The following is a 27,748-nucleotide window of genomic DNA, read 5'->3' on the forward strand; positions in this document are numbered from 1 at the left end:
GGGCGCGTCTGCGCACGGTGGAGCTGGCTTTCTGTACTAACGCAGCGCCCTACACCCCCAGGCCCTGCTTGCGCTCTGTCTGTCTCTCTCTCTCTCTCTCTTTTTTTTTTTTGCATTTGCACGGGATTGTGGGAGGAAGCGGAGCGCAGCCAGACACCCCGCCGCCCGCCCCCCCTTCCCCTCCCCCCTCCCCCAGCCGCCTTGTGCAAAGATGGCTGCACCGTGAGCGCAGAGGAGGAGGAGGCGGCGGCGGCGGCGGCGAGAGAGCGAGCACCCAGCGCCCGCACCCACCCCGGGGCCGCCCGGGACGCCCCCTCCTGAGCGCGCGCCCCCCCTTCTCTCTTGCAAGCGGCAGGGCAAAGGCGGAGACAGCGGGGTCCCTCCTCCCCCCCTTTCCCTCCAGGGGGAACCCCCCTTCCCCCCTCCTTGGCTCGGCGGCTGCACCCCCTCCCTTGCCCGCCCCTCCGCCCCTGCCCCCTCCCTCCCCCGCTTGGGGCCTTCCCGGGCCTTCGGCGGCTGCAAAGAAAAAAAGAGAGAGAGAGAGAGAGAAGGGAAAAAAAAGCAGCAGCGGAGGGAGCGGCGGCGGAGGAGAGCGCGCGCGCGCCCCCTCCCTCCCTCCCTCCCTCCCCCTCCCCCCAATTTCCACCGCGGCCAATTCATGGACAGGAACTACCCCAGCGCCGGCTTCGGGGACCCGCTCGGCACCGGGGCGGGATGGAGTTACGAGAGGTCAGCGAAAGCTAGGTAAGGAGCCGAGGGTGGCCTGGTGGAAGGGACCAAGGGGTGGGGGCCCAGCCGGGCCGGGCCGGACCAGGCCCGCCCGGCGACGCGTGCATCGCAAACTCCCCTCCGGCTTGCAAGGGAGCGGCCTTCCTCGGTTTGCAACAACGCCGCCGCCCCAGTTTGCAAATTGCAAACTCCGCCAAAGCTAGCTCCGGCATGCAAAGGGAGAGATGCAGCGGGAAAATGGGGGTGCAAAACAATTTCGGACGGAAAGGCCTTGGGAAGGTGGGAGGGACTGGCGAAGCAAGGCCTAGACTTCCCCCCATCCTTGGATTCCCGGCTTGCTGACCCCTCCCCCCCGCGCCCCAGGCTCTGCTCTTGCAAAGGTGGGAAGGCAAGGAGAATCAGAACGGAGACCTGGGGGGCGCGCCCCCCCTCCCGGGTCCTATTGTTCCGGGACTGCGCGAGGCCGCGCCACTCGGGGCCCCCCCCGAAATTCCGCGCGCAGAGTGGGCAAGGGGCCCCGCCCCCTTCCTAAGCTGGGGTTGTGTGTGTGTAAGGGGGGGGGGTCCTGGCATCTGAGACACGCCCCCTCTGACTCCCCCACCCCCAAAGGCAGAGAATTCTAGTTGATGGCGAGGAGTGGAGTGTTTGACCTCTTGGGTCTGGGCCATGGCTTCGGGCCCTTGCGGCCCTTGCATGGGAAGATTCGGATGTTTCCCGGGCGTGTGGTTGTGTGTGGGAGCGTAGGCCCTTTGCGTGCGTGGCTGGCAGCCTGTTCACCTGCGAATCTGCCCCTTTCCTGCTGTTTATTTGTTTTGCGCCTTCACTCTTCACCTGCTCCCCCGACCCCCCCTTTCTCCACACACCTGAGTTTCCCAGCATGGCTGGGCATGACCCCACGTGTGTTAGGACTTTCCATTTGGGACTCCTCGCTCTGTATCTTCCCTTCCCCACGGGTGAGCTGGAGACTCGTTTGCATACATACCTGGCTTTGCACAGGCGCATGCATTTGAACCTCAACCCCCGGTGATGGACGGTGTTCATGTTCACGCTTGTACCTGGTACTTTCCCCGAGTCCTGTCCCCTCCCCACCCTCCATCCCTGCCTTTTGGGGAACAATCTGCCTCCTGCTTCCGACTCGGTTTGCACCACCCCGTGAGGCCCAGGGCCTGTGTGTTCCCACGTGTCTGCAGAAGAGGGGGCGTCCGTGTGCCTCTCTGGGGTTGGCCCCAGGGCCTTGTGTCACCAGCGGGGTCGCGGGCTGTGGTAGGAGGTCTGCATTTTCAACTTGAGGCACTTCCTCTGACTCTTCACCCTCTGTTTGTCTCGTCCCTGTGATGTCTGTTCGTAAACGTGAGACGAGGGCTCTATTTAGTGGGGCTTGGGGTGGGGACCATTTCTATGGCTTTTTAGTTGAGCGCCCCGATTCCCCTGTCTTCTCAACTTTACGGCCCAAGGTTCCTTACGATAACCCCCAGTCACCTGGAAGATTTCCCCGGCCCCGCCTGGGGATTTGAGCGTTCCCTTCTCCCAGGGCACCTTCGGAGGACAACCTAACATCTTCCCCTTCCCCCCAGCTTGGTCTATGGCAGCTCCAGGACCTCGCACCCCGAGACGGACATCTTACACCGCCAGGCCTACGCGGCCCCCCACCCACTGCAAAGCTATGCCACCAACCACCACCCGGCAGGTACGGCCCCCATCCCGCCCCGCCCGGGCTGGCCCTCCCTCCGAGGCAGCTGATTGGTTGCTGAAAGTTCCGCCCCTCCTAATTGGCCGTGCCCTGCATCCTGGCCCGCCCCTTGCTGCCTCTCCTCTGATTGGTTGCTCTGAGGCTGCTTAATTTCACGCCGGATTCGTCCGCCCCTGGCTCTGGCCCCGCCTCTTTCGCTCCAATTGGCCCCATCCTCTCAGCCCCCAAATCCCACCTTCTCTTCCAGGCTTTTCGGCCTCCCCAGCTCACCCCAATCCTTTCCCTTTGGGTTTGCCCATCCTCTTGGCTCCTTGGTTCTGTGAATTCTTTCTTCCTGATTCCATTGCTTCCTGATTGGCTCCGATGCTTTGGACCGCCCCCTTTTTCCTTAGATTTGCCCACTACGTTGTTCTCCTTCTCTGCCCCTGCCTCTAACGTTTCCGATTGGTCCCCCTCCTGTGATTCTGCTCCCCTCCTTCCTAGATAGACCAGCAGCGAGCTACGTTGCCCAGTTTGATGCTTGACTCTCCCGGTTGCCTCCCTCCCTTTTTTCCTCCCCATCTTTTTTTCTCGATCCTCTTATGTGGACTCAACCTCTTTCGACTTGTCTTCTGGTTCCGGTCATCCCATCCCTTTCCCTTGCTGGAAATGCCCGGATCCCTTGCCATCACTCCCCCCACCCCCAAGGACTCTCTGCCCTTTTTGCTCCCACTTTCTTCACTTCTAGATTTTTCTACTTCTTTGTTAACTTTTCCTCACTAGGGCTCCCTGCCTTTGTTATTATGTTACATCCCATCCCACTTACCATTTCCACTTTCTCCTCTTTGAATTTACCTTTTTCCTTCCCTTCGACCCCTTTCTCTGAGCCTGCTTGCCTTTTTCTTTTCCCTTTCAAAACCCTGCCGTATCCCACACCTAGCTGCCTCTACCCTTCTGTCCCTGGCCAGGCCTCTCTGGACTCTTTGACACTGGCCTCCACCACGCGGGCTCAGCAGGGCCCGACGCCTCCGTCATGAACCTCATCTCGGCCCTGGAGTCCCGGGGCCCCCAGCCTGGCCCCTCTGCCTCCTCTCTCCTCTCCCAGTTTCGCAGTCCTTCCTGGCAAACAGGTAAGCCCACTGCCGGCCCAGGAGGGCCAGGGTGGGGCTGGCTTGTGGTCCACTCTGACCTATGGTCTCCTCCATCATCCCTAGCCATGCACACGCCAGGCCCCACGGAGCTCTTCATCTCAGGTGCCCTGCCGGGTTCCAGCACCTTTCCATCTTCCTCTGCCCTGTCGGCCTACCAGCACCCGGCTTCCTTCGGCAGCCGCCCCTTCCCAGTGCCCTCGTCCCTCAGCCTCCAGGACCCCCCATTCAGTCCCCCAGCTAATGGGCTCCTCTCCCCTCATGACGTGCTGCACCTGAAGCCCTCGCAGGCACCCACGGTGCCCTCCTCGCTAGGCTTTGAGCGCCTGGCGGGGGGCGGTGTCCTGGGGCCCGCTGGTCTTGGCCCAGCCCAGACCCCTCCTTACCGCCCTGGTCCCCCAGACCCACCTCCACCTCCCCGCCACCTCCCAACTCAGTTCAACCTGCTGGCATCCTCTTCTGCTGCTGCTGCTGCCGCCGAGCAATCCTCCCCACAGCTCTACAACTTCTCGGGTGCTGCCCCGGGCCCCCCGCCGCCAGAGCGGGCCCTGCCCCGCCAGGACACCGTCATCAAGCACTACCAGCGGCCGGCCAGTGCCCAGCCCCCACCGCCTCCGCCACCAGCCCACGCCCTCCAGCACTACCTGAGCTGCGGAGGCAGCTACCCCTCTATGGGCCACCGGGCCAACCTAGCCTGCAGCCCCCTGGGCGGTGGGGAGCCCTCCCCAGGCGCTGGGGAGCCTAGCAAGGCTGGGCCCAGTGGAGCCACAGCAGGGGCATCGGGCCGGGCTGCAGGCCCCGAGGCGGCCGGAGGAGGTGGGGCAGGGGGTGGTGGCGGAGGTTACCGCCCCATCATTCAGTCGCCTGGTTACAAGACGGGCAAAGGCGGTTATGGAGCAGCTGCAGGGGGTGCCAACAGGCCCCCACCACCCCGTTCCACCGCCACGCCCAAATGCCAGAGCCTGGGTGGGCCAGCAGCGGCCTATGCCACCGGGAAGGCCTCTGGGGCTGGTGGGGCAGGAGGCCAGGCCTATTCCCCTGGGCAGCCCCAAGGGCTCCTAGGACCCCAGGCCTACGGGCAAGGGTTTGGAGGGGGTCAAGCACAGGACTTGAGCAAAGGCCCTAGCTACTCAGGGGGGCCCCCGCAGCCCCCCAGTGGCCCCCCACCTCCTGGCTTAGCCACGTGTCAGAGCTACTCCCCGGACCAGCTACAGGGGCAGCTCTATGGGGTACAGGGCGAGCCTTACCCAGGGCCAGCTGCCCACTCCCAGGGCCTGCCCACGGCCAGCCCCTCGCTCAGCTATAGTACTGGCCATTCCCCAGCGCTCTCGGGCCACGGAGGAGGCTGGGGGCCCAGCTCCCTGGGGGGCGGTGGAGAGGCCAGCCCTTCTCACATCATCCGCCCACTGCAGTCCCCACCTGCCCCCGGCCGCCCACCTGGAGTCGGCTCTCCAGGAGCCCCTGGCAAGTACCTGAGCTCTGTCCTGGCCTCGGCTCCCTTCCTGGCACCCCCGGGAACCGGCAGCTATGCGGCTGGAGCAGGCGGCTACAAGGGCAAGGGGGACGGCTCAGAGCTGCTGGCGGGCCCTGGCGGGCCTCCGGCCGAGCGCACGGAGGATGAGGAATTCCTCATTCAGCACCTACTGCAGGCGCCCAGCCCCCCGCGGACCTCAGGGGCGGATGGTTTGGTGGGCGAAGATGGGGCGGCGGATGCCTCCAAGGGACTTGGGGGGAGTGGCGGGGCCGGGGGTCCCCCGGGCACACCCTATGAGCTGGCCAAGGAAGACCCCCAGAGGTACCATCTGCAGAGCGTCATCCGTACCAGTGCCAGCCTCGACGAGGGTGCCACAGCGGCCCTGGAGCTGGGCCTGGGGAGGCTAAAGGAGAAGAAGAAAGGGCCAGAACGGGGCGGCGAAACCCCTGAGGGGCTGGCCACCTCAGTTGTCCACTATGGCGCAGGTGCCAAGGAGCTGGGGGCCTTTCTCCAAAAGAGCCCACCACCCCCACCTCCCACGGCCCAGCCGACCCAGCCCACCCCCCATGGCCTCCTCCTGGAGGCTGGGGGCCCGGACCTCCCACTGGTGCTGCCCCCACCTCCCCCCCAGCTGCTCCCCTCTGTCCTCAGCCACACCCCGAGCCCTTCTTCCAGTGCCCCGAAAGTCGGCGTCCATCTCCTTGAGCCAGCCACCCGTGATGGGGCACCCCAGCCGCCCCCACCACCACCCCCACCACCACCCCCCATGCCCCTCCAGCTCGAGGCCCATCTCCGAAGCCACGGCCTGGAGCCCGGCGCCCCCAGCCCCCGCCTACGACCCGAGGAGAGCCTGGAGCCACCAGGCGCCATGCAGGAATTGCTTGGGGCCCTGGAGCCACTGCCCCCTGGGCCTGGTGACACTGGCGTGGGCCCGCCTAACACCGAGGGCAAGGATCCCTCGGGTGCCTACCGCAGCCCCAGCCCACAGGGCACCAAGGCCCCTCGCTTCGTGCCACTCACCTCCATCTGCTTCCCTGACTCATTGCTCCAAGATGAGGAGCGAAGCTTCTTCCCCACTATGGAGGAGATGTTTGGGGGAGGGGCAGCTGATGACTATGGCAAGGCTGGGCCAGCTGAGGAGGAAAGTGATCCCAAGGCGGGGACCGGGCCACCTCCGGGGCCCCCTGCCTATGATCCTTATGGGCCCTACTGCCCTAGTCGGGCATCTGGAGCTGGGCCGGAGACCCCGGGCCTGGGCCTGGACCCCAACAAGCCACCGGAGCTGCCCTCCACGGTCAACGCCGAGCCGCTGGGCCTGATCCAGAGTGGGCCCCACCAGGCAGCCCCGCCACCCCCACCACCCCCTCCGCCACCACCACCTGCCTCAGAGCCCAAGGGAGGCCTGACCTCGCCCATCTTCTGCTCCACCAAGCCAAAGAAGCTGCTTAAGACGTCCTCCTTCCACCTGCTGCGGCGCCGAGACCCGCCCTTCCAAACCCCCAAAAAGCTGTATGCCCAGGAGTATGAGTTCGAGGCTGATGAGGACAAGGCCGATGTGCCCGCTGACATCCGCCTCAACCCCCGGCGCCTGCCTGACCTGGTGTCCAGCTGCCGCTCCCGCCCGGCCCTGTCACCGCTGGGCGACATTGACTTCTGTCCACCCAACCCGGGCCCCGAGGGGCCCCGGCGCCGTGGCCGCAAGCCCACCAAGGCCAAGCGCGATGGCCCACCCCGACCTCGGGGCAGACCCCGGATCCGCCCGCTGGAGGTCCCCACCACCACAGGGCCCGCATCTGCCTCCACACCCACCGATGGGGCCAAGAAACCCCGGGGCCGGGGCCGCGGCCGGGGCAGGAAGGCCGAGGAGATCGGGGGCACCCGGCTGGAGCCCTTGAAGCCGCTTAAGGTGAGGGGGGGTGGGGGCCACATTTGAGGTTCCTGGGCGTGATGGGGGACAGAGTTAATATTCTTAAAACCTGTGAATCTGGGGGCTGGGATTCCAGGGTTCCGTGGTTGGGGAGATCTGAGAACTGAAACTTGGGTCCAGAGGCAGGCGGGGGTTGGAACTTGGGTTCTCAGCGTCTAGATTCTAAGATTCTAGATCAGAAGGTTCTAGATTCCTGGGTCTTGTGGGAGGAGGGTCTGGAGACCTGGACTCCTGGGCTGTAAGCAAGGAGAGGTCAGTGAGGAAGGAGGGAGGAACTCTTGGCCTTCTGGAATCTCAGAGAAGGGGTCTGTGGGCTCAAGTTTTCGGGTTCTCCAGGCTGAGAGTCTGGGAATTTGAACTTGAAGGTCTTAAGGGGAGAGGCTGGGGGTCCCAGGCTCCTGGATCTGAGGGAGGAGGGGACCAGGGGCCCCGACTCGTGGGCTCTGACTCCCCACTGCCCCCATATCTAGATCAAGCTGTCTGTGCCCAAGGCCGGCGAGGGTCTGGGACCCTCTTCGGGGGATGCTGTATCGGGCACTGACCACAACAGCCTGGACTCAAGCCTCACCCGGGAGAAGATTGAGGCCAAGATCAAGGAGGTGGAGGAGAAGCAGCCGGAGATGAAGTCCGGCTTCATGGCCTCCTTCCTGGACTTCCTCAAGTCAGGCAAGCGCCACCCACCTCTCTACCAGGCCGGCCTGACGCCCCCACTCAGCCCCCCTAAGAGTGTGCCACCCTCTGTGCCGGCCAGAGGCTTGCAGCCCCAGCCCCCTACGGCCCCCACCGTGCCACACCCACCACCCACCGGCGCCTTCGGGCTCGGGGGTGCGCTGGAAGCAGCCGAGAGCGAGGGGCTCGGGCTCGGCTGCCCTTCGCCCTGCAAACGGCTGGATGAAGAGCTGAAGCGGAACCTCGAGACGCTGCCCTCCTTCTCCTCGGACGAGGAAGACTCTGTCGCCAAGAACCGGGACCTGCAGGAGAGCATCTCCTCGGCCATCTCCGCCCTCGATGACCCGCCCCTTGCTGGGCCCAAGGACACCTCCACCCCCGATGGGCCCCCCTTGGCTGCAGAGGCTGCAGTCCCGGGGCCACCCCCTCTCCCAGGGCTCCCCAATGCCAACAGCAATGGCACACCTGGTAAGCTCTAGGAAGATGGTTTGGGGGCCGGGCAGCGGTTTCCTGTTATTTGGGCCACTGGGTATAGTTGTGCAGGTTACGTACTGTTTAAGGGACACCGTTCATGTTGTAGGTGATATAGATTTGCATATTTATGAAGGCAGCTTCCTGATGGAGTGCAAACGAGTGTTTTGAGGAGGAAGTGTTTTTTTCTAATCTGCCCACAGACGCTAAGTGGACTAGCCGGGGCCCCACGGTGGGCATTGGAGAATGCTGAGGCTCAGGGCAGGTTATAAGTGATGGGGACCGGTGGGTGACGGGCTACTGAGAGAGGCTTTGGGAGTTAGGGATGTGTAGTAAAGGACAGAACAGAGAGCTGTCTGGAGGGCAGAGAGGAGCGTAGACTAGTTGGGTCTTGTGGGGGGCAGGAGGAAAAGGCTGGGGGTGTGGTTGGGTCTGGATGGGGTTCTGTGTTGAGAGAAGCTTGGGACAAAATTTGAAGGGCTTTGGGGAACAGAGGCCTTGGGGGATGCAGGAGGTGGGGTTTGGAGGAGGGCATTTGGGGTGGGCTAGGGGCTTGCGGGCTCAGAGGGGTCATAACAGGATGGAGAATGTTTCCGGGGGGGGGTTGTAGAAAGGGGGGAGACGAGGACTGAGGATGGAGGAGGGTGTGAGGCTGAAGGGAGGCATCAGGGAAGAGAGGAGAAACAGCAGAGGGTTCGAAGCAGGGCGCCAGGATCTGTTGTACCTGGAGAGAGCCTTGGGGTGAGAAAGCCTTGGAAAGGCCTGGAAGGCTTGGAGCTAAGGCCCCGGGAACGGAGAAACATCCATCCAAGGTGGTAGTGGGGAGCTGGCAGGAAAGGGGGCATTCGCGATCCGGAGAATGAAGAACAGCTCGAGGGAAGCGGGAAACGAGGAGATAGACACACAGAGAGAGTGACTGAGAAGTTGGGAGGAACAGCAAGGAATGGGAGCCCAGACGGGGGCTTTGAGGCAACAGAGAGACCTTTCAGGCCTAAAAGGGCCATGAGGGATGGGAGACAGGTTTCGGGGGCTCAGAATAGCTGCTGGGGCCGGGAAGGCGTGAGCAGGCAGGGTCTTTGGTGGGGTGGAAGGGCTGTGGGGGAGCTGAGCGGCCATAAGGGGCCGGGGGTGGAGGTGGGGGGCTGTGCGCTCAGGAGGGGACATCTCAGGGATGAGAGCGGAGATGCTAAGGATGGTGAATGGCATTTGGGAACCAGGAGGCATGTCAGGAAGGACAAGGAGCTTTGTGGGGACTGGGCTGGGGGGCCTGAGGGAGATGACCGGCGTGGGGGGCGGTTTTGATGGAACAGGAGAGGACTCCTGGCCATGACGGGGGGACACTGAGCAATGGAATTGGGACACGGAACTACGCTGAGACGGAGGGGGTCTTTGGAGGCTGGGCAAGGATGTGAAGGAACAGAGCAGCAGGTCTGGGTGGGAGGGCTTGTTTTGGGACACTGGAGAGAGAAGTTCCAGGGACATGGGCTTCCTGTGGGTGTCTGGGGACAGGAGTGGGTATTCAAGGTCAGGGAAGGGGACAGGGGACAGAGGAGGGTTGAAGGAGGGGGACTCGGGGCAGAAGTGGTGTTGCGTGAAGAAGTGAGTTTGATCAGGAGGGGTGTTGGGGTGCAGGGGTGGAGACAGCGGGAACGGGCTGGGGGCACCTTTCCCTGACAGCTGGGTGGTGGGGACTTGCGTGACGTGCGGGGATGTCGATGGGCAGCACGTTGATGCTCTGAGGCCGAGCCTGGGAGATAGGGGGGCGTGGGGGGGGCTCACAACCCGGATGTCTATCCCTGACGCCCCTCTCGCCCCCAGAGCCCCCGCTGCTGGAGGAGAAGCCCCCGCCCTCGCCGCCCCCCGCCCCAACGCCCCAGCCGCCGCCCCCTCCGCCAGCCCTGCCCTCGCCGCCCCCGCTGGTGGCCCCCGCGCCAAGCTCGCCGCCGCCGCCGCCACCGCCGCCGCCCCCGCCGGCCCTGCCCTCGCCGCCCCCGCCGCCCGCCGCGCCCCCCGAGGAGCCCGCCGCCCCGTCCCCCGACGAGCCCGAGCCCCCCGACGCGCGGCCCCTGCACCTGGCCAAGAAGCAGGAGACGGCGGCCGTGTGCGGGGAGACGGATGAGGAGGCGGGCGAGAGCGGCGGCGAGGGCATCTTCCGCGAGCGTGACGAGTTCGTCATCCGCGCCGAGGACATCCCCTCCCTCAAGGTGAGTCCCCGTCGGGGCCCACGGCCCGGCCCGATGGCCTTGGTCACTCGAGCGTTTGTTGAGTGCCTGTTGGATGACAGGCCCGGGGATGGGGCAGCTGGTCCAGGGGCCCTCCTGAGTTCACAGTCTGATGGGGCTGATGCAGGTAGCCAGCTGGCCCATTGTGGGGTCGCCTGGGCCTCTGAGATGTTATTTGGGTGCATATACGTATGTTACCTGTAACTGAGGTAAAACCATTGACATTTATTGCCGATCCCTATGAACACACGCAGGTAGCCTGAAATATACTAGTCAGTGGTTTGGGGATGCTTGTGTCAGGCCTCATCTTAAACACTTGATGTGGACCAGCCCTTTCACAATTCTCATTCTTCTACACCAGGGGTTGGCAAACTCTGGCCCCCACGGGCCAAATCCTGCCCGCTGCCACCCATTTTTATAAATAAAGTTTTATTGACACGTAGCTATGCCCATTCATTTACAGATGGTCAGTGGCTGCTTCGCCCGTACAGTGGCAGAGCGGGATAGTTTCCCCAGCTGCCTCACAAAGCTGAAAATACTGTCTGCCTGCCCCATTACAGAAAGAGTTTGCTCCCTTCTACTGTAATGGGTTCATGGGACAGGTAGATTTGGATCAGAGGATTAATCTAAGTTCTTGATGTGGGTGGGTGACATCAGACACTGTGGAGTGCTTCTCACAGGGCATGAGGCAGAGCGGGTACTCGGTAGGTCCTGATGGTGATGCTGATGGCTGAGGCCCTCCTCCGTATGGGTCACTGTCACTGACTGGGTGTGGATACGGGCTGGGAATCGGCGGGGGCGGGGGGCGGGGGGCTTGATGTATGTTGTCGTGTTTAATTTCATCCTGGGTGTTGTTTTTCTAAAATACAGATGGAGAAATTGTGGGATGGATTAATTATAAGGATAATGATCATTACTGTACTTTCTTAAGGGTGTTTTGTGAGATGAACTAAAGGTGTGTTTTCCTGTATTATTTTTCATCTATTTTATTGTGGGAAAAGTAGAGCAAATAGAATCATGGGACTGTGTGTGCCCATTACTCAGCTTCCACCAGCGTCACCTCCTGGCTGGTCCTGCTGCCTCTCCGCTCCGGCGCATTCTGCCGCCTGCCCCACCCGACCGAACCCAGACGTCATATCCTTTGGCCCCTATTTCATCATCTTTTTAGCATGACATTTGGTACATACAAAAGGACATCCGTGAGAGAGATGTAGATTCTAGAGCCAAGTGCTCGTGTGAACACGCCTGTCCCCACTCCCTAGCCAGCAATCAGAACATTCCCAGTGTCCCTCCCTGCCAGTCCTGCATCCCGCACGGTCATACTCCTGTAGTGCCCGCTGGACGTTATTTCATTTTGGCTTTGTGACTTTTAAGGCTGATTGCCCATCAGGACGGATAGGAATGGCTACCAAGTCCTCGGGACAGGATTTGAGAGATGTCACAGTCAGAATTTAGTTTGATCCTTTCCTTTCTCTTGAATTGTGGTAATCTAGGCGTAGCACGGAATTTAGCATTTTAGCCATTTTTGAGTGTGCCAGTCAGCGGCATTACGTATCCTCACGTTGTGCAGCCATCATCACTGTCTGTCTCTGAGTTTTATCTTTATAATCACCTTTCTTCCTCGCGGTTACTATCCCCATTTTATGGGGAAGGAAACTGAGGCTCAGAGCGGTCAAGGGGCTGTCCCAGGCTTTCGCAGCTCGAGACCCGCACCCAGCTCTGCGGGCCCGGGAGCCCGTGCTCCCAGCTCCAGAGGCAGCGGTCTCTGTGTCCGTTCTCTCAAACGTTGGTGATGACAGCAGCCAGTGCTGCTGGGCGCCAGCCCTGGGCTCTGGGGCGGGGACTGCACTGTCCCCCGTTTACAGATGAGGAAGTTCACGCTCAGAGAGAGGCAGTCGTTCGGCTGGCAGGTGCCAAGCCGGGATTGGAGCCAGGGCCATCTGATACCTCCTCCCAGCTGGCACGGGGCAGGGGAGGGGACCGGGCAAGGACTCAGATGCTTAAAATACAACACGAGTGTGCGTTGTCATGGGGGACACCCAGCCCCTGGACTGAGCCACTCATGTAGACGTTGGGGACTCGTTCGTGGGCCCAGAGTTGGGGCTGGCTGGCGGCGTGGTTATTGAGAGCCCGGGTTTGACGTTAGCCTGACTGGCTTGAATCGCTGCTGTGTCTGAGCTGGACTAGTGTCAAACCTTCTTGAGCCTCAGTTTCTTCATCTGTAAAATGGGGCTGATCGTATCGGTAGCTCCTTTGCATGATGTGAGGACTTGGGCGTGGCTTATCCAGTGCTCCGACCGTGGGTGACACGCAGAAGGTGCCCTGTAAGCTTTGCTTCTGTTACTCATCTCGGTGATCTTGGGCAAATGTCAGTGTGGAGCTTGGCGTAGTTTTTCTGTAAAGGGCCAGACAGTAAATATTTTAGGTTTTGCAGGCCACTTAGGGTCTCTGCCACATATTTTTTGATTTTTTGGGTTTTTTTACAATCCTTTAAAAATGTAAGAACCAATCTTAGCTTGTAGATCTATAAAAATGGGCCATGAGCCATAGTTTGTCCTAAAATAATGACGGTCCAATAGAAATGTCCTACGTGTCACATACATCATTTTAAACTTTCTTGTATCCATGTTTAAGAAAAGTTAAATGGGGGCCAGCCCCACGGCCAAGTGGTTAAGTTTGCGTGCTCTGCTTCTGTAGCCTGGGGTTTGCCAGTTTGGATCTTGGGCAGAGACCTACACACCACTCATCAAGCCATGCTGTGGCGGGGTCCCACAGAGAAGAACTGGGATGACCGACAACTAGGATATACGACTATGTACTGGGGCTTGGGGAGAAAAGAAAAAAGAAAATGAGGAAGATTGGCAACAGATATTAGCTCAGGCCCAATCTTCCTCACCAAAAAAAAAAAGAAAGAAAGAAAGAAAAGTTAAATGATGGGTGAGATTAGCCACAGGAATGTATTTTCTTTAACCCAGCATATCTAAAATATGATTTCAGCATAGGATCAATCTAGAAAAAGTTAATGAGATGTTTTCCATTCTTTTTTGCATACCAAGTGTTTGAAATTCAGGGTGTATTTTACACTCACGGAATATATCCATTCGGATCAGCCACATTTCCAGTGCTCAAGAGCCACATGTGAGGACAGAGGTTGCTAAATGGGACAGTGCAGGGTTAGCCCCGTCTGTGCTTCAGCTTCTTCTGTAAAATGGGAGTGATAATATTAACTCCCAATACTTGGGGATGTTGAAGATTTAGCAGGATGTAAACTCTGAGTATATAAAAGTTTGTTGGATGGAGAAAAGTATGGTGAGGGTGGTCCAGGCAGAGAGAATAGTCTGTGCAAAGGCCCTGTGGTGAGGGGGAAAGCATGGTATTTGTGATCTGCAGGGATGCAAGGGGTCAAGTGGCTGGACAGTGAGCACCGAGGCTGGGAAGGTGGGCAAGGGCCGGATTGTCCTGGGGTGAGATCAGTGGGCGTCTGTTTGAGAATCCACTCCAGGTTGTCTGGCCGCTTCTAGAGCCCCTGGCCAGCAGGGAGTGGGCTGGGGATGTGTCCAGTCCTGATGACATTCTGTCCACTGCCTCAGTTCTATGACACTGACTCCCTTGTTAGTAGATCCGGTAGCTTTCTCCTTAACACCAGGCTTGGTGCTTCTCGCTGACTCACATCCTGCTGCTTAAGGTCCTTGTCTCAGCTTCAGTTGTCACACTTCAAATTCCCAGAAGAACATCTGATTGGTCCAGCTCAGCATTTGGAGTCACGATGGGGTTTGGGATTTGCCTGTTGATTGGCTGCCACTAGTCAGGTCTCCTCCAATCAGCTGTGGCTTCCATTGGTTAGGGGCTGTGGGCGGGGCCACTTCCCTAGGAAGGGGGAAGTAGGCGTGATCAGTGATATGATTGACAGGAGGAGCGGCAGGAAGGACGTGGCTTCTCGGGACTAGCTGGCTCTGGTTGGGGAGCAGGCGAAGATGATGTCAGGGGGTTGAGCCCAAGGACTGGGGGGATGGTGGGGATCCTCAGAGGAAAAGTGGTTTAGGGGCAGACGCCAGCCCAAATGGGATGTGGTTAGCCTAGGGGCCTGAGTCCAGCTGGAGAATCAGCTGGTACCTTGGAAGAGGCAGTGGGAGGAGACATAAAGGAGGGGGTGATCCCCTCGCCTGTGGAGGATGCTCTGATGGACTGCTCGAAGGCTTTTGAGAACTAGAACAGGGAACGTCATATTCACCTTGAGAGGGAAAAGGCCCTCCTGGTGGGGGGCCCTGCCTATGTGAAAGTTTGGGGCTTGTCTGCGGAGCTTTGAGAGGTCTGGATGGCTGCTGGGCAGGGGCAGGAGAAAGGAGAGGAAACTGAGGCAGAGTCTGTGCCAGGCTGCAGATTTTGCACGGGGGGCCCTAGAAGGTTTTGGAGCAGGATGAAAGTGAACTTTTCAGTCCTTGAAAAGGAGGTGAAATGGATTTTTCCACCCTTGGGCCTCTGGCCCTGCTCCCTGAGGAGCCAGGAAGGAGGACTGAGAACCGTGGTACCCTGGAGGAAAGCCTTTGGGGTAGGGACACCTACATCCCTGTTGCATCCTGCCTCAGTGTTCTGCGAGACTTTAGCCAAGAGCCTTTCTGGACCTCATTTTCGTCAGGTTATTGTAATACCTTCTTTGTATTCCCCTTAGTGATCAAGGGATGCAAAAAATCATGGATGTGAAAGCAATTGACCCAAACCCAAGAAGGGGTAGCCGGTACCTGGCACACACACTCTGGTGTTGCAGCTGCTGCCAATAGCAGACATCACTAATTGATCCCAGCACTCGCTACTGCTGAGCCTGGTGCTCAGGGCAGCCATGATCAATCAATTGGAGTTATCATCTGAATCCTCTTGATCACTTGACTGTGGTAGAGATGGCCCCTCATTCATCCCTGAGTTATCAAAACGCCCAGTGCACGTTTCCCGCCACATTCTTATTCTGTACTACTCTGTGCCTGTCAGTTGCTCTCTTCCAGAGGCGCAGCTGTCACACTCTTTCCCTGGCAGTCCCTGGTCATCTGCCAGGTCCCTCCAGGACTCATTTAGGTGTCACTTCTTCCAGAAAGCATTCTTGGATTCGTGTTGAATTCAGAGTCCTTCTTCTAGGCTTCCAGGGTGTCTGCCAGTAGCGCATTTATGACTTGTGCTGTGATTTTTTTGTGCCAGTGTCTGGCTCCCCCCTCGCACTCCCCTCACTGCCGAAATCAGAGCCTGGGCCTGACCAGCATCTGCCTGTTCCCAGTGTGCAGCCAGGAGAGTGGGGATGGGGTGCCTTTCTATCACTGAGTCCTGCCCTGCTGTGGATAGGCTGATGAAATAAATGGTCTCAGGTCACCTGTCTAGTCTTTTTTTTTTTTTTTTTGGTGAGGAAGATTGGCCTTAAGCTAACATCTGTTGCCAGTCCTCTTTTTGCTTAAGGAAGATTGTCGCTGAGCTGACGTCTGTGCCAGTCTTCCTCTGTTTATGTGAGACACTGGCTTGACAAGTGGTGCTAGGTCCACACCTGGGATCCGAACTGACGAACCCCGGGCTGCTGAAGCCGAGTGCATGAACTTAACTGCTATACCACTGGACTGGTCCCTCACCTGTCTGTTCTCAGCACAAGCCACGACCTCCCCCTCTTTTGTCCCTTTGCTTGTCTGTCTTGTTGTCTCTGTCATGAAGACCCCATGGAAGGTTTTGTCGATCTCGTTCATTGCTATACCTGGGACCCAACATGGTATCTAGAAAATAGTGGGAGTGGGGGGGTGGTCAGTTGTACCATCACAGCGTAAAGCTGTAAGAACTAAAACCTTATAGCCCAAGAGGAAAAGGCCTGATTGTGAGTAGGAGGGCTGGGCCAGACTCAGCTGCATCCTGATATCCCCAGGGTTGAGAACATCGTGAGGCCAAAAGACGTCTGTCCGCCATGTGTTTGCTGATGCTTGTTGACGATGTCTTTTCTCTGGGGGATGTAGAGGGAGGGCAGAGGGCTAGGAATTGGGGGCCAGAGGGGAAGGAATGCAGGCTGACCCTGCTGGCCTCGTCGCACCTCCCCCTTCCAGCTGGCGTTGCAGACGGGGCGCGAGCCCCCCCCCATCTGGCGAGTCCAGAAGGCCCTGCTGCAGAAATTCACTCCGGAGATCAAGGATGGGCAGCGGCAGTTTTGTGCCACCAGTAACGTAAGCCTGCAGAGGGGAGCGAGGACTCGGGGGGTCCCAGGTGGGGGTCTGGAAGCCGGGGTCCCCCCACACGTGGCTGTGATTCACCCTTGGTCTGAAATGTGTCCAGAAGGGGGTCTCTGCCTCGCGGCAGGCTCCAGACACGCACCGTGGTAGCCCTAGCAGGGTGGGAGTCCTGGGGGTCGGGTGCCTGGCTGGGGTGGGTGAAGGAGTTCCTCGTATGCTTCTTTCCCTCCACAGTATTTGGGGTATTTTGGGGACGCGAAAAATCGGTACCAGCGCCTTTATGTTAAGTTCCTGGAGAACGTGAACAAGAAGGATTACGTGAGGGTCTGTGCTCGGAAACCCTGGCACCGCCCACTGCCCGTCAGGTACCGCGCGCAGGGCCAACAGGCGTGGGAGGAACGCGCAAGAGAGGAAGTAGAGTTGGGGGAGGACCGAGTGGCGGGGGACAGAGACCCAGAGAGGGGGACGGAGACCCAGAGAGAGGGGATGGAGACCCAGAGAGAGGGGGACAGGGACCCAGAGAGAGGGGGACAGGGACCCAGAGAGAGGGGGACAGGGACCCAGGGAGAGGGGGACAGGGACCCAGGGAGAGGGGGACAGGGACCCAGAGAGAGGGGGACAGGGACCCAGGGAGAGGGGGACAGGGACCCAGGGAGAGGGGGACAGGGACCCAGGGAGAGGGGGACAGGGACCCAGGGAGAGGGGGACAGAGACCCAGGGAGAGGGGGACACGGACCCAGAGAGAGGGGCACAGGGACCCAGAGAGAGGGGGACAGAGACCCAGGGAGAGGGGGACACGGACCCAGAGAGAGGGGGACAGGGACCCAGAGAGAGGGGGACAGAGACCGAGAGAGAGGGGGACAGGGACCCAGAGAGGGGGGGTTACAGAGATCCAGAGGGAGAGAGACAGAGACTCAGAGAGATAGACCCTGAAGTTGGGGGGACAAAGACCCAGAGCGAGGAAATAAAAGCTTGACTGAGAGCAAAGCTGGCTCTGTGCTTGGAGCTCTAGGCTAGGCAGGGGGCTCCCAGGGAGCAGAATTTAGGCTTCCTGGGGGCTGCTGATGGCAAACTCTTCTTTGTTCTCTTCCAGACGCTCCGGGCAGGCCAAGGGTCCCGTGTCTGTGGCGGGCAGCTCTGCACCTCCCCCTAAGGCCCCAGCACCCCCTCCTAAGCCTGAGACTCCTGAGAAGACGACATCGGAGAAGCCCCCAGAGCACATGCCCGAGACGGCCATGCCCGAGCCCCCCGCCCCTGAGAAGCCATCCCCTCCACGGCCCATCGAGAAGGAGAAGGAGAAGGAGCGGGCGAGCCGTGGGGAGCGGCCGCTGCGGGGGGAGCGGGGCGCAGGCGGGCGCCAGATGCGGCCTGAGCGGAGCCTCCCGGCGGGACAGCCCACCCCCTCCCGGCTGCCCAAGGCCCGGCCCCCCAAGGTCAAGGCTGAGCCACCCCCCAAGAAGAGGAAGAAGTGGCTGAAGGAGGCGGCGGGCAATGCCTCGGCAGGCGGGGGCCCCCCAGGCAGCTCCTCGGACTCAGAGTCATCCCCCGGAGCGCCCAGTGAGGACGGTGAGGCCCTCGGCGGCCCCTGGGCTGGAGGCGGGTGGGGGGCAGTGACCCTGGGGCCTCCAGCAGCAGGCGTGGCTGAGGGCTGTCCAGAGGGTTCTGGGTAGCGCCAGCAAAACTGTAGCAATCATAGTAAATAAGTTAAAAATCATAGCGATGCTAAAAGTTATGTGATACCTTAACTACGCAACAGGTTGTCTCTCAGTTCTTTATGTATATCAACTTTAATTTTCACGGCAGTCCTAGGGAGTAGATACCGTTACTATCCTCACAGACAGATGGGGAAACTGAGGCCCCAAGAGGGTGCTGGGATGTGGCGTCCCCTCTGGGCTGGAAGGCAGCTGGCCGAGCCTCAGGCCGTGCTCTTCGATGCTGTGCTGTGTGGTCTCAGCATAGGCAGGATCTGAGGGAGATGGCAGACCAGCATCCATCCTGGAGGCCCGGAGATAGTGGTGTTCCCAGTGACCCGCTCGCTGGGTGACTCCAGGACAGGGGCGTCACCTCTCTGTGCCTTAGTGACCTCACCTGTAAAATGGGTTCGTAATAGATAAAGCCCAGAGGAAAAACCTGCTGTGAACTCCGATGCTTAGAATGATGCCCGCTTTGTGAGGACTATCACAACAAAAATATATGTAGCAGCCTCTTGTTGTTCTGACATCCCCCAGCATGCTGTCCTCAACACACATGGTCGGAGGAGGAAGGGACAGAAGGGCAGGGGAATGGCCCCATCTTCCTTTTAAGTGTGAGATCTGGGAGTGCCCCCCACCATCCTGTCTTCTCATATCCCATTGGCCAGAACTAGTCACATGGCTACACCTAGCTGCAAGGGAGGCTGGGAAATGTAGTCTTTTACCTGGGCTGGTTGTACCCTGTGAGGCCAGGTAGAAGCAGCCAAAGCTGGGACAGGGGGAAGGTGGGACAAGAGAGGTTTACCAAAGGCCCAGGTTGGCAGGTCTTTCCTTCTCTGGCCTTCAACTTTCTTTCCTTCTTTCTTAAACAACTTTATGCATCTAATTCACATATCATATAGTGCACGTATTTAAAACATATAGTTCAGTGGCTCTTAGGACAGTCGCAGAGTTGTGCTTCCATTTGAGCAACCAATTTGAGAACATTTTCATCAGCCTGAAAAGAAACCCTGTGTCCTTTAGCCATCACTCCCTTCTTCCTTCCCCCAGCCCTAAGCAACCAGTAATTTCCTATCTCTATAGATTTGCCTGTAAGTGGAATCACAATGTGTGGTCCTTTGTAACTGGCCTCTTCACTCGGGGTTCATCCGTGTTGAACCACATGTCAGTACTTCATTCCTTTTCAGGGCTGAATAGTATTCCGTTGCATGGATCTACCACATTTTGTTTATCCATGCACCAGTTGATGGACATTTAGGTGGTTTCCCCTTTTTGGCTATCGTGAATAATGCTGCTATGAACGTACGTGGACAGCCCTGAGCCTGGGAAATGGTGGGAACTGAACTCTACACTCTTAGGGAACCGTGTCCCCACCAAGGGGCAGGGTCTTTCTCTGGGTCTGGGTCTGTCTCCCGTCGCCCCATTCGACCAGGAGCCCCTTCATGGCAGGACCAGCCTGACTCCTGTCCGGAGGCCCTCAGGGCTTCGCCCAACCCCTGAGGCCTCAGAACCAACCCTCTTGCTTGTTCAAGAACAGTCATCCTCTAGGTGCTGGAAGCTGATGCTTTCTCCCTTCTTGTAGTCACAGTGAAGGTTCTAGGAAGTTCTAGAAAGTGATGTCCTCTTTCCCTCTTCCTTTAGTCCACTCCAATCTGGCTTCCTCAGCCCCTTTCTGTAAGCATTTATTGAGCACCGACTATATGCCAGGAAGTACTGAGGTCCCAGCAGTGAACAGAACAGGCAAAAATATGCGTCCTCATGGGAGCTTACGGTCCGGCTGGGGGAGTGCATCAGATAAATATGTTATGTAATAGAATACAAACCAATATGAAAAATCACCAGGGTGAGGCTGGGTGGGATTAAAGGCGGTTAAGAAAAATAAATCCAGCAAAGAGGATCCAGGCGGGATCCTGGGTGATATTTGGGGAGGTGGGGTAGGGGGAGTTGGGCAAGGCTTGTGGAAACGCCCTTGGAGCAGAGATCTGAATGTGACGGGGTTGGGGTCTTGGGACTTGAGGGAGAGAACATTCTAGGCTGGGCGTGTCTGAGGGTCAGGAAGGAGGCCAGTGGCTGGAGCAAGTGAGTGAGGGGAGAGGGCAAGAAGGGAGGACAAGAGGGAACAGGACCAGATCTTGGAGGGACGAGGGGCTTGGGGCTTTGTGGCCCCCCAGGATGGATTTTACCCTGAGCAAGATGGGAACCATAAGAGGATTTGGCCCAAGGCCTCATGGGGTCTGACTTCCACTGCCAAGTGGTCACTCTGTCCCCTTGAAGCAGCCGTCACCAAGGTCACCCCCCATGTAGATGCATCAAGTGGACGTTTCTCATGGTCCTTCCTAAGGGATGCTTTGGGGCCCTCTCCTGGGCCTCCTGCTTCTCTGTTCTCCCCACGCTCCTTCTTGGGTTTCTCATGGGTGTCCCTCAAAGTCCTGTCCTTGGCCTTGATGCTTCTCGTTCTGCACCTCTTACTTGGCAGGCTCCCAGAACTTTCTAGCCAGCCTCAGACTTGTTGCTTCCCCCGGCCACACTCCAGGCCTTTCCCACATCCCCTCCCTCCACATCCTGCTGTTTTCCTATCTCAGGGATGGCTCCACTGGCTCCCCAGTAACTGGGCCAGACCCTCCGGGCGCCATCCTTTGCTCCCTTGCCTCCATAGCGGAGAAGTCCTCAGCCCTCCCCTCCTGCCATGACTGTGTCCAGCCCCTCTGCTCTTTCCCACAGCCCTGGCCTAGACACTAGCCCTCCTGCCCCCTCTATCTCTGTATCCTGTCCCTGTGGCCCTGGTCCAGCCTCATCTTTTCTTATCTGGTCCATTGCCCTGGCCTCTGGTCTTACCCCTCCAGTCCGTCCTGCGCTTGGCCTCAGAGGGCTCTTTCTCCACTGACCCTCACCCCTCCCCTGCTCTCAGCTCTCCCGTGGCTCCTTAGTACCCCCCAGAAAGAGCCCCTACCCTTTCCGCCTCATGTTGGAGGCCTTGCATGGTCTGGCCTGCACTGAGACCTGTGCAGTCTCACCTCCCTTCTCCCTCAGTGTTGCCCTTTGTGATCTGACCTCTCTGACTTGATTCACTGGGTTGGGAACCAACTATGCTGCTGCTTTAACTTTACGGAAGCCACAGTGAATTGCTCAAACGTGAAGTTCACTGGCCTGGAATGCTCTTCCCTATCACTCAAGGCTCAGCTCTGTGTGACCTTGAACAAGCCTTCCCTGGCTCGCCAGGCTGAGCTTGTTACAGTGCCTGATTCTGTCGTTAGAGCATATTGCACTGGTGCTTGTCAGTCTTCCCCAGCGGACTTGAACTTTCCCGAGGGCAGGGATTTCTCTCCTGGTCCCTGATGTGCGAAACACCGTCTGCCACACAGGCGGCCTCAGAGGAAGTTGGAATGGTGAGCCCCTGTCCCATTTTTCCCGCAGAGCGGGCAGTCCCCGGGCGTCTGCTGAAGACCCGGGCAATGCGGGAGATGTACCGAAGCTACGTGGAGATGCTGGTGAGCACGGCGCTCGACCCGGACATGATCCAGGCCCTGGAGGACACGCACGGTGAGCTGAGGCCTGGGGAGGAGGAACTGGGGACCCAGGCTCCCGGCGCCCTCCTTTGTCCCGGTGCATCCTGGGGCTGCGCCTCTTCTGATGCCCGCTCCGCGTCTTTCAGACGAGCTGTACCTCCCGCCCATGCGGAAGATCGATGGCCTCCTGAACGAGCACAAGAAGAAAGTCCTGAAGCGGCTGTCGCTGAGCCCAGCCCTGCAGGTGCTTGGGGGGCCTGGGCTGGAGGTGTCTGGGGCCCAGAGATCAGACATGAGGGGACGTGTACATGTCAGCCATGGCGGTGGTCCCCAGAGCATCAGGCCCGGTAGGGGGCAGCAGTCAGAAGGGCTGGGGTCGGCCCGGGGGGGACGTTGAGGGTGAGACTGTCAGGAGGGGGAGGGGGTCTCTGGTTCCCAGCAGCCCTGCTGGTCCAGTGAAGGGGAGCCAGGGTGGTGTGGACGGGTCATTGGGAAGGCCTGGAGTGGGGTGTTGGGAAGACCCAGAAGAGTGTGGTTATGGAGTGTCAGTTTGGGGACAGAAGGTAGACTGAGCCCGTACCCACTTTGCTCGAGGACAGTATTGAGTGGATTCTGGTGGCTTTTCCATCGATGTAATGCGGGCTGTTATAATCTCAGGTTTCATGATTAAGTCACCGACGTCATTTCCTCTCTGGATTGGCCTAGGGTTCTGGGCTGGAATAGTAGGGCGGCTCTGAGAATTCTGGGATTGAGCGTTAACCTGGCTCTGCGAAATCCGACGGGGATGTCCGTGTGGTGCTGAGAATTTGGGGATAGCGTGTTAGGGCGACTCAGGATTCTGGGATGGACTGTTAGTCTGGCCCTGAGAATTCTGGGGGGGCTGTTAGTCTAGTCCTGAGAATTCTGGGATGGATTCTAGGCTGGCTGTAAAAATTCTCAGTGCGACGTTAGTCCAACTCAGAAAACATGGCGTAAAATCTTATTCTGGTTCTAGAACTCTAGGTGGGATGTTAGGGTGACTGAGAATTCCGGGATGGAATGTGAGTCTGGTTTTAGAATTTTGGGATTGAATGTTAGCCTGGCACTGGGGAATCTGGATTTTAGGCTGACTCTTAGAATTTTGAGTAGGATGTTAGGGTGGCTCTGAGAATTCTGGGTAGAATATTAGGTGTCTCTGAGAATCCTGGGTTGGGCCACAAAGCACATCATGAGGGTCACCAGACAGGCCTAGGCTCCTCTGTCCTTTGTGGAGACCTAGACTCCTGAGTGTCTCTCCTGAGCTGCAGCCTGGGGGACACTGAGGCATCTGAAGACTCAGGATATCTGAGACCTGGGTGGTGGGTTGGAGGTGCGTGGGTCCAGGGAGGTGTCTTACTGACCGGTCGGCTCCCCACAGGACGCCCTGCACACCTTCCCCCAGCTGCAGGTGGAGCAGAGTGGGGAGGGCTCCCCGGAGGAGGGGGCCGTGCGGCTGCGGCCAGCTGGGGAGCCCTACAACCGAAAGACACTCAGCAAGCTCAAGAGGAGCGTGGTCCGAGCCCAGGTAGGGCCGGGGCTGGGAGGGGTGGTGGTGTTGGGGGGTGCAGAGAGGGGCTCCCCGGTGCCGGGCAGCAGGGCTGAGGCTTCTCCACTCCGGCTGCCCAGGAGTTCAAGGTTGAGCTGGACAAGTCGGGATACTACACGCTCTACCACTCGCTCCACCACTATAAGTACCACACCTTCCTGCGCTGCCGGGACCAGGTGAGCACCCCGCCATGGCGTCCGCCTGGGATTCCGCCCTCAGGAGTGCTTCCCTGGACACAGGAGGCCAGCCCCCAGCCCTCCTCCCTCAGACCCCAGAGTCCACCCCCAGCCCCTCCTCCCTCAGACCCGGGAGTCCATCCCCCAGCCCCTCCTCCCTCAGACCCAGGAGTCCAGGCCCCAGTCCCCTCCCACCCCAGCCCTGGTAGCTGCCTGGCCCAGCTCCACATTTAACCCCCTGCAGACCCTGGCCATTGAGGGCGGTGCTGAGGACCTGGGCCAGGAGGAGGTGGTCCAGCAGTGCATGCGGAACCAACCATGGCTGGAACAGCTCTTCGACTCCTTCAGCGACCTGCTGGCCCAAGCACAGGCCCACAGCCGCTGCGGGTGACCCCACCCCAGCCTGGGGGGGTGTGGGGCACCTCCTCCATGAACCGAGAAATGGGACAGAACTGTGTCCTCAGGAGCTAACCCCTGGGTCCCATCACCGGGGAAGGGGGGGTGGTCATTGGTCAGGGTGTGTCCATGCTGCCCCCCCTCCCAGGGCAGGGTTCAAAGTTCGACTCCCCCCCCTCCCAAGCCCTCTCCACTCCTTCCCTGTTTCCCCCACTGTCCGGTGTACAGAGAAATTATTTATATATATGTATAAATGTCTATTTAGTAACGGTTTCCCTCCCCCCCTTGCCCCAATCCCCCCTCCATGGCCATGGCCCCCGCCCCCTCCACCTTGTACATAATGTATAGGAAAAGTCTATGTATGGTTGAGGGGGGTGGGGCGGCTTCAGAGAGCTGGGGGACCCCCTCCCCCCCAAACCCCCCCTTATAGGCCAAGATCTTTGCTAAAGGCCATTTCCTCCCCAAAGCATTCGGCGTGGGGTGGGAGGGGAAACGCATCTTGTTAATTATTTTTAATCTTATTTATTGTACATACCTGGGGCGGGGGGCCGGGGAGGTGGAGGGGGAAAAGGGTCCCCTCCTTTGGCCCCTCCCATTCCTTTTCTACTGCGATTTGTCTGTGTCTGCCCCCCTCACCCACTCCCCCACTGCGCCCATCCCATTGTCGTCTGGATGTGGTTCTATTTTTTATGGGTTTCCTCTCCCCTCCTCCCTCTCTTTAACCCCTCTACTCCCACCTCCCCGCCACCCTTCGTCTCTTGCTCTTTCTTGGGCTTCTGTACAACTCAACTTGTATACACTGTGTACACACAACCAGCCAAACGAAAACCCAACGGCAAACACTTTATCAGCCGGCTGGAGTGCCTCTGTCCTGCGGCGTTCGGGTGGGTCTGGGTGGGGGCGCAGGCAGAGGGTCTGGAAGTGAATGTGGCTTTTCTGGAGCCCTGGGAGGTGGTTGGGCTGGGATCATTGTATCCGTGATGTGTCGCGGTGTGACAAATTGGTCTACCCCAAAATTGAGTGACTTAAGACAGGAGACATCATCGTGGGGTCTGAGGATCCTGGTTGCAGCTTAGCTGGGTGATACTGGCCTGGGGGCTGCCGTGAGGGTACAGTCAAGTCAAGTCGTCAGCCAGAGTGGCGATCATCAAGGGATAGATGTGGGTTACAGAACCTCCTTTTAAGGTCGCGCACTCATGTTGCTGGAGGCTGGAGGCCTCGGTTCCTTGCCATGTGGACCTTGCCATTGGGCGGCTGGCAGCTGGCTTCCCCCAGAGCGAGTGATCCAGGGGACAGAGCAAGGAGGAAGCCGCGAGATTTTTATGTCCTAATCTCAGACATCATACAGCATTGCCTCTGCCACGCTGTTCTTAGAGGAGCGTCATTAAGGCCACACACTCAAGGAGAGGGGAATTAAGCTCTGCTTCGTCGAGGGAAGAGTATGTGAGTTTGGGGATGTACTTTCAAACCAGTACAGGCAGTGATGGGTGTCGGAAGTTGACCCACTTTCTCCTGGCTCCCTGTGTAGACTTGAGGGTGGCTCTCTGTTCTGGAACCCTGAAACTACAAGGTCGCCATGTGGATGGGCAGCACACAGGCCGGCTGCAGAGTTGATGAATTTCTCATGCCTGTTGCTGTTCAAGGTGTCGTCTGGGACCGCCTCCCTTGGGAGTCCCCCAAGAGCTTGTGGAAATGTAGACTCGGGCTGTTTCTCAGAGCTACTGGATCAGAACCCACTTCTTAATAAAACCCTGGGAGGATTCCAAATACATTCAAATTTGAGGAGCATGTTCTAGAAACAAGAGTGTTAAAAATGGAGGTCAGCTGGCAGTATTCTAGAACCAGCCTTTGAAGTAGTGAGTAAGCCGTTGTCATTCTAGAACCTGGGCACTTATGATCAAAGGTGGACTATTGGTATCCAGAAGCTGGAGTCAGCACTGAGAATGGCTGGTCAGTGGGTAGAGATGCAGTGTGAGATTGAACGGTGGATCATCAGCGTTCTAGATTCCTTTCCAGGGGAAATTGAAGAGCTCACATTGTTCTAGAACCTTCGATATCGTCTAGACCACCACCACTGTTACTGATTCTAGAGCCCTGTTTGTACAGAACACAGGTTGGATTGTACCATTTGAGAACCATATGGGAGAGTCAGTGATGGACCATGGACCTTCCAGAATCATGGGGTTAAGTGAGTGTCCATTAGTGTCCTTGAACCACGCATGGCCTGTAGTATGTTGGGGGCGCAGCCTCTGAGAGGTGGTAGCACATTCAAGGTTCTAGACTGGGATGTCAAGTTAGGGCCAAAGGTTCCAGGATCAGCATTGTCCCAGCTCAGAGCTCCAGGATAGAAAGTGGGTGGAGTGTTTGGAAGGTGGACGATGGGGGCAGTAGTGTCTCTGGGGTCAGAATAACTTTGTGGTTGGTCTTTGGAATTCAACTGTCCAGACTTGAATCCCAGCACCACCAACAACCAGGCGAGTTGGATAATAGCTCCCGTCCTCAGCTTTCTCATCTGTAAAATGGGGTTTTTTCAAGATGAAGGAAAACAATTCATTTGAACCACTCAGCCCTGTCCAGCCCTTAGCTCCTGTCACCCAGACCAGGAGACCCCAAGAGGCTTGATGGAGGTCCAGGAGATAGTGAGAAGGAAAGAGAAACAGGACAACAAGGTGGGTAAAGAGGAACATCAAAACCAGAGTGACTTGGGGCTGGCCCGGTGGCACAGTGGTTAAGTTCGCACATTCCGCTTCTCGGCGGCCCGGGGTTCACTGGTTCAGATCCCGGGTGCGGACATGGCACTGCTTGGCAGCCATGCTGTGGTAGGCGTCCCATGTATAAACTAGAGGAAGATGGGCACGGATGTTAGCTCAGAGCCAGGCTTCCTCAGCAAAAAGAGGAGGACTGGCAGTAGTTAGCTGAGGGCTAATCTTCCTCAAAAAAAAAAAAAAACCAGAGTGACTTTGGGGCTGGCCTGGTGGTGCAGCGGTTAAGTGTGCACGTTCCGCTTCGTCGGCCCGGGTTTGCTGGTTCGGATCCCGGGTGTGGACATGGCACAACTTGGCAAGCCATGCTGTGGTAGGCGTCCCACATATAAAGTAGAGGAAGATCGGCACGGATGTTAGCTCAGGGCCAGTCTTCCTCAGCAAAAAGAGGAGGATTGGCAGCAGATGTTAGCTCAGGGCTAACCTTCCTCAAACAAAAAAACAAAACCAGAGTGACTTAGAATCATTGACAGGGCCCGCCACGCCCAGGGGAGGACAGGAACCACAGAGGCTCAGGGACACCCACGGGCCTTGGGAGAGGCCAAGTAGGCCGTCCCAGCCTCTTCGCTCTTGCCTGGTGAGCTTTGGAATGGTGGTGGCTGCAAACCTTCCAAAAATGGCCTGCCAGTTGTCACGGGAGTTTGTACATGTGCCTTTTTCTGGGGGCAGGCAGTAGCTTTCGTCTCCTCAAAGTGAATCTTGGGCCTCCAAGAAGCAGGGTGTCCCAGCCAAGAACTTGGCCCTGTTAGACAATGCAGAGAAGACTGAGAGCGTCTGGGCAGGGTTGGCGGCGGGCCCCGGGGAGACAAGTTGGCACATGACTCCCCGGGTTCCTCTTGGGGGCTCCTCAGCCCTGGCTGGGGCTTAGGTGGTGTCAGATCTGGTCTGGAAAGTCCCCTCACCCCCCCATCCCACAGGGGTGGGCCCCCGAGCAGAGGTTCTGGGAGCACGGGGAGTGGACTCGTGGCACAATACATCTGAGGCCACGCTTATTCCCAGAGCGGAAGGTTGAACGCAGGCCAAGGATTCTGTGATAATGAAACCCGGAAAGGGATATTTAGCTAATCATTGTTCTAATCTGGAGTACAGAGGGACATTCATAGTTCTGGGGCAGGACAACCGCAGGGCCCCGGTCACTGACACTGAGACTTAATCT

The 27,748-nt window shown here is 58.5% G+C and overlaps 1 protein-coding gene across 1 annotated transcript; it reads left to right on the forward strand.

The window, feature by feature from the left end:
* Nucleotides 1-188: 188 nt before the first annotated feature.
* Nucleotides 189-24,677, forward strand: PRR12 (proline rich 12). Its single transcript, XM_023650145.2, has 14 exons — nt 189-744; nt 2,304-2,416; nt 3,367-3,528; nt 3,613-6,926; nt 7,418-8,084; nt 9,906-10,291; nt 16,375-16,491; nt 16,732-16,862; nt 17,591-18,063; nt 21,603-21,728; nt 21,841-21,938; nt 23,091-23,237; nt 23,339-23,434; nt 23,679-24,677. Exons 1-14 carry the CDS (start codon nt 659-661, stop codon nt 23,823-23,825), a joined length of 6,063 nt encoding a protein of 2,020 aa, XP_023505913.2. The 5' UTR covers nt 189-658; the 3' UTR covers nt 23,826-24,677.
* Nucleotides 24,678-27,748: the final 3,071 nt, after the last annotated feature.

This window comes from Equus caballus, chromosome 10 (assembly GCF_041296265.1).
Source record: "Equus caballus isolate H_3958 breed thoroughbred chromosome 10, TB-T2T, whole genome shotgun sequence".
In the NCBI taxonomy this organism is placed as follows: Eukaryota; Metazoa; Chordata; class Mammalia; order Perissodactyla; family Equidae; genus Equus; species Equus caballus.